This window comes from Papio anubis, chromosome 2, assembly GCF_008728515.1.
Source record: "Papio anubis isolate 15944 chromosome 2, Panubis1.0, whole genome shotgun sequence".
NCBI classification, from domain to species: Eukaryota; Metazoa; Chordata; class Mammalia; order Primates; family Cercopithecidae; genus Papio; species Papio anubis.
Genome location: NC_044977.1, coordinates 142,458,937 through 142,464,936, shown reverse-complemented (window position 1 = coordinate 142,464,936; position 6,000 = coordinate 142,458,937). Strand labels below are relative to the sequence as shown.

The 6,000-nt window shown below is 40.9% G+C and overlaps 1 protein-coding gene across 1 annotated transcript in view; it reads left to right on the top strand.

Annotated features, from left to right (window-relative positions):
* The first annotated feature begins 1,367 nt into the window (after positions 1 to 1,367).
* The window catches only part of TM4SF4 (transmembrane 4 L six family member 4), a 29,999-nt gene continuing 25,366 nt past the window's right edge, over positions 1,368 to 6,000 (top strand). Inside the window, exons 1-2 of the mRNA XM_003894968.3 lie at positions 1,368 to 2,449; positions 3,211 to 3,300. Coding sequence (XP_003895017.1) covers positions 2,276 to 2,449; positions 3,211 to 3,300 — 264 coding nt within the window. The 5' untranslated portion in view covers positions 1,368 to 2,275. The remainder of the gene's footprint in view (positions 2,450 to 3,210; positions 3,301 to 6,000) is intronic.

Here is a 6,000-nt window from a genome sequence, read left to right as displayed (position 1 = left end):
GAAGCCAGTGGGTTATAAATAAAGCTCATTTGCACCTGCCTAGGGTGTTGGAAAACAGCTGCCAGCACAGTGATGACAGTCCTTGTTTGCTTCTGGTGGAAACACAGCTGGTTTTCCTTTTCTTCCTTCTGTCTGTGTGTCTAATTTTTCTACCAAAAAAGTCACATATTATTTTGTAATGAGGAATAAAATCAGTTTGTTGTTGTGTTCAGAAGGAAGTGTTTCCCACTGTATGCATATACCTTGCACACAGTGTCATTCTATTGTTTATATTTAAAAGATGATGTTTTATTGTTTGTTTGTTTGTTTTTGAAAGGGAAAATCTATGAGAGAAACCATAGCCTGGGTTTTGGCAACACAGAGGTGAAGGGAGGTAGGCTAACGGGTATAAATATACAGTTAGCCAAAGGGATGAGCTCTATTGTTTGACATCAGAGTAAAGTGACCATGGTTAGTGATAATGTATTACAGATTTCAAAGTAGCTAGAAGAGAGGACTTAAATTGTTCCCAGCACATAGAAATGATACGTATTCAGTGATGGATACCGCCAAATACCCTGGTTTAATCACTACACATTCTACACAAGTAGCAGAATACCACACATACCCCATAAATGTGTAAAATATTATGTATAAATAAAAAATAAAATCTTAGCTCTTCCTGTTTTGCTGAGATGACCTTGCAAAAATCACTTTGAGCAGACGCATACCCACCTGTGAAGGGGGCATGATACCTTCTTCACAGAAGGGTGAGGAACATTTAAAGTGCTCATTTGTGCTTGGAATATTATGCATGGCTCAATAAACATTTGCTGTTTTCCTGCTTTCTTTCTCATCCTGACCCTGAAATTTCTAAGTATCTTTATAAAGCAACCAGTACTCATTTTGTAGAAATTTTAGAAGGAGCCTCAACATTTATCCAGTCTGACTTCTCTGGAATCCTTCCCACAGCTTCCCTTTCCAAGGGACTCTGAGGCTTGGCAGAGCCCAGTCCATGGCTTCTTGTGAGCAGGTGGCCTATTCCACGGTAGGACAAGTCTCACCATGGTAATAATGTCACTTGCTTTTTATTTAGCTAAAATTTGACTCCCTAAAATATTCAACCTATTTTAACCTCTAGATTCTCAATGAAGAACTAGTAAGACTTCCGGTTCCACCTCTTAATCCTTCAGCTGTTATGTAATACTAGTACCAGGCAGGGCCATCGCATAATGTAGAGCTTGGTCCAGGCGTGGCAGAGACCTTCTTAAGTGACACAAAGCAAATGAATAATGAATCATGCCCCTGGCAGTTGGCAAACTTTCTATAGGGGTGTGTTTTACTGCCTCCTACACTCTAACTGCCCTTCCAACTGTGTCTTCTCCCCAGTCAACTCCTCAGGACCTTTTCTCTCCCTCTCTACCCAATGCCGACCTTCCCTTCCCCTTAGCCCTCTTAGTGAATGATGGTTTATTTATTTCTATATGGAAGACATAGCTGAAAGGGTTGATTAGGAAAATTGTTTTTACTAATTCCATCACATCGTGTAGGGAAAAGATAGAACTTAATTACTTAATTGGGTAACAAGTAGATAAATACAGCAATCAGACAATAAAATGTACAGTTACTTTTTTCCTTAAAAAATTATTGTAAGTCTGAGCTCAATGATACACAACTAGACCATCAAATTATTTTCATATTGAGGAAAACAGAAACTCTTTTGGATAACCCTGCATTCCAGGCTTTCGATGGAAAAGACAAAGACACGCACTGTACAGCATTAAGTACTTGGGAGACATGATTTTAACCAGGATGTAACTCAATTATATTAGTGATTTATAAAGAGTCTGGAGAAAATATTTCTTTATTTGAGCATGGGCACTGTCAGATTAAAGGTGCAGTGGTTCTAAATGCTGTTTGTTCCAGCCCTGTCTTCGATTGCAACAATGTGAGTGTCTTGTCTGTGCTGGTGGATTATTAACAGAGGTTATTGGTCTCCATGGCAAAGCGATTGAATGATTGCTCTAAACGTAATCTCATTTATGGGGGTGCAAAAAAAAAAGCACTTCAGGTCAGGGAGAATGTATAAATGTCCATCGCCATCAAGGTTCTGCTATTTTTGAGAAGCTGAAGTGACTCCAAGGACGCAGTTCATAGAAATTTGGTTCTCAGCCCCAAAATACTGATTGAATTGGGCACAGTTACAAGGACTCTCTGGCCAAAAACCCTTGAAGAGGCCCCGTGAAGGAGGCAGTGAGGAGCTTTTGATTGCTGACCTATACTGTACCACCCCAGCATGTGCACTGGGAGCTGTGCCAGATGCCTGGGGGGCACCCTCATTCCCCTTGCTTTATTTGGCTTCCTGGCTAACATCCTGTTATTTTTTCCTGGAGGAAAAGTGATAGATGACAACGACCACCTTTCCCAAGAGATCTGGTTTTTCGGAGGAATATTAGGAAGCGGTGTCTTGGTGAGTAGGGAAGCCTTAAAATCCCCCTAAGGGAGATTTCCCCTTCCCCCCAATCCTTTTTAAATCAGGTACTTATTGAACAGGGAGATATTTAGTTGGTAATAGAAGCTCAAGCATTGCATGATGAGAAGTCAATGCCTTAATTTATTTCTCCTTTCTGTTAGGATCTGACAAGGACACATCAGCTAAATTTACTAAGTAATTAATTTCCAGACTTGGGTCGGCAGTTCTCATGGGTCATTTGAGTGCCATGAACCGAAGTGAAGGTCACATAATTTCTTGATTCCAACAAGATAGTGCCCAAAACAATAACAACAACAACAAAGCCACAATGCAAACCCGCTAGAAAAGCAAATTGATTTAAAATCACCATGAGAAGCCGTTGTCGGTGCAGTCGTCTTCCACTTAGGACCTAATGATTTCTTTACCTAATTGGAAACCTCCATTTGAGAGAGTGAAAGGAAGAGAGACTCACTTTTCATGACAATTGAGGACAAGTTTCTTATTCTTTTTTCTAATACACCATCTAAATGGAAACTCAGATTTTGAAACCCTGACTCATTGAAGCTGGTTAGTCACCCCAAATGGAACCTAAGTACTCCATAACACTCCATTACCCCTCCAGCCATGTTCTGTTACTTTGCCGTTCCCTTTGGGCCTCCAAGTCCCTCATTGTGGATGGGGCTCCTTATACAGTCAGGCAGGCTCGGGCCCTCCCTTCAACTCCTGGACTCTCTCTGAGGTGCCTCTCTTGCTGGTAGATGATCTTCCCTGCGCTGGTGTTCTTGGGCCTGAAGAACAATGACTGCTGTGGGTGCTGCGGCAACAAAGGCTGCGGGAAGCGATTTGCGGTGAGTTACCATTGGGGGCAGCTACTAGAATTACTCCAGGGTGCTCTGTGTTTTTGTGCTGGGCAACATGGGGATGGAGACAAGTTATCAGCTCCAGCCAGGACTCTGGGAGCAGCTGGTGAAGGGATAAAACTGTGATTTTTCCTGTCAGTGTGAAATAATAATAATTTTCCAAAATACCATAGCCCTCATACTTACAGGGTATGAATACAGTATTAGATTTTGCAAACCGACAGGGATGTCAGAACTGGAGATTCAGAGGGGTCCCATATACAGAATGCAAGCCTGGAAGGCAGAGATGGGGCTGCAGCATTCCTCTACCACTGAGAGGCCATAAGAACTTGGACAAGTCATTTCCCTTTTCTGGCCCTGAATTGCCTCATCTGCAAAGGGAACTTGGGATAGGATAAAAGATGGTATCCTCCCCTCCCCAGCAGGCTTCTAGGTTCCTCACCCACACCACTTCCGTGTTCTCTATCTCTGTGGCCCAGCACCTCTGGCTTCCACCGGGCTCTGCCTCAGGACTTCTGTTTCCTCTCTTGTTTCATGTGGCCATGGATCTTTGAGTAGGTGAACTAGAGACATTAGGCATCAGAGTTCCAGGGTGCAGTGGAAAGAATGCTGGGTCTTGGGGATAGGACCCATTCTACAATTGAGCAAGTCATTGTACTGCTCTGCCTCCCTTTGCTCATGTATAAAGCAGGAAGCTGGATTAGACCAGAATTTCTCAAGTATGGGACAAGCTCTGGTGCTACACAGATGTGCTATATCTTTCAACAACATAGAATGTCATTCTCATTCAATTCTCCTTCAATGCTTTTGATACTTTCAAGAAAAATATCTTATTTTGATAGACATAAGTCTTTCTTTTTTCTTTTCTTTTCTTTCTTTCTTTTTTTTTTTTTGTTTGTTTGTTTTGTTTTGAGACAGGGTCTCACTCTGTTTGCCCAGGCTAGATCTTGGCTCACAGCAGCCTTGACCTCTTGACCTTCTGGGCTCAAGTGATTCTCCCACCTCAGCCTTCCAAGTAGCTGGGAGTACAAGTATGCCACCCCACCCAGCTGATTTTTTGTATTTTTAGTAGAGACAGAGTTTTGGCATGTTTCCTAGGCTGGTCTCAAACTCCCGGACTCAAGCAATCCACCCACCTGAGCCTCCCAAAGTGCTGGGTTTACAGGTGTGAGGTACCATGCCCAGTCGTCTTTACTATTTTTTACCCTTCATAATCTCCCTTTATAACAAAGAGAGGACAAGTCTTAGGCTCCAGGAATGAATGCAACATTATTTAACTAAAATGCAATTATATTGTGTTTCTATCTGCCAGTGATTCTAATTTTTCATTCATGTAGTGATATAAATGAATAAAATGAGAGTTGACAAAAAATATTAAGAGTTAGATATATTGATGAGGCAGAAATGAAGCACAGTAGAACTGGAATTACTGGTCTGAAAAATGAGGAAGTCCAATTTCTCCTGTAATCCCCCATGGTTCACATGTCCACCTAAAAGATTCATGAACCACAATAATGAATTAACCACATTTACTTTAACTTCCTAAAGGGAAAGGTGCATCTATCCATTCTGAAGCAGGATCCTTTTAACATTTCTTTCTTAGCATTATTTGTTCATTTATTCAATCAAAAAATATTGCGCATACGTGAAAGGCTGAGGTTGGTCCGATGTGCATACATTGCAGTTTCCATGTGAGTTCAAAGGTCAGTCAAAGAAAATATAATGTCATGAGTCCCAAATAAGTATTGATAATTGTTATGTTAACATTTAAAATCATCATTTACAAAGAGATTTTTTAAAACCCACAATTTAATATAATCGTGTAATATATGTTTTATATAACAAATGATATTTTATGTAATTATAAATGAAAAGAAGATATTTATAACTTGTTTTCCCATTATACGTTGTGAACTTTTGGGGGTAGAAGTTGGAGATGAGGATTTTTTTAAAACTAGCAATTAAGAAAATAGGGATGAAAAGAAAGAAGGGTCATTTCTTTTAAAAATCTAACATTTCATACCTGATGTTGAGTAAAAGGCTAAAGACTGGCTAATATAAAATAAAGGATCTTTTGCTTCATTTTTGTTTTTAGGTTTACATATAACCACAGTGAGAAGTGAAATAGCATTCTAAGTATTAAACAAAACTTGGTTTTTAAAATTAGATGTAAATGAAGTCCAAGATGAAGGCAAAAAAGTTTGTTTTGTTGTTGTTGTTGTTGTTTGTTTGAGATGGAGTTTCACTCTTGTTGCCCAGGCTGGAGTGCAATGGTGCGATCTCGGCTCCCTGCAACCTCTGCCTCCCGGGTTCAAGTGATTCTCCTGCCTCAGCCTCCCAAGGAGCTGGGATTACAGCCATGTGCCACCATGCCTGGCTAATTTTGTATTTTTAGTAGAGACGTGGTTTCTCCATGTTGGCCAGACTGGTCTCGAACTCCCAACCTGAGGTGATCTGCCCGCCTCGGCCTTCCAAAGTGCTGGGATTACAGGCATGAGCCACTGCCGAAAAAAAATGTTTTTATAAGTACATTTCATAAAAGAAAGTTTTGAGTCAATAGGATCTGAAATATTTGGTCTTCCCAATACAAGTTGTCTGTGGGGGCTGTCTAAGCCTCCATGTGGAAGCTGCCGTTGGCATGAGTTGAGGGTAACTCCTCCAAATAACCAAATGACGAGGCAGTGTCCA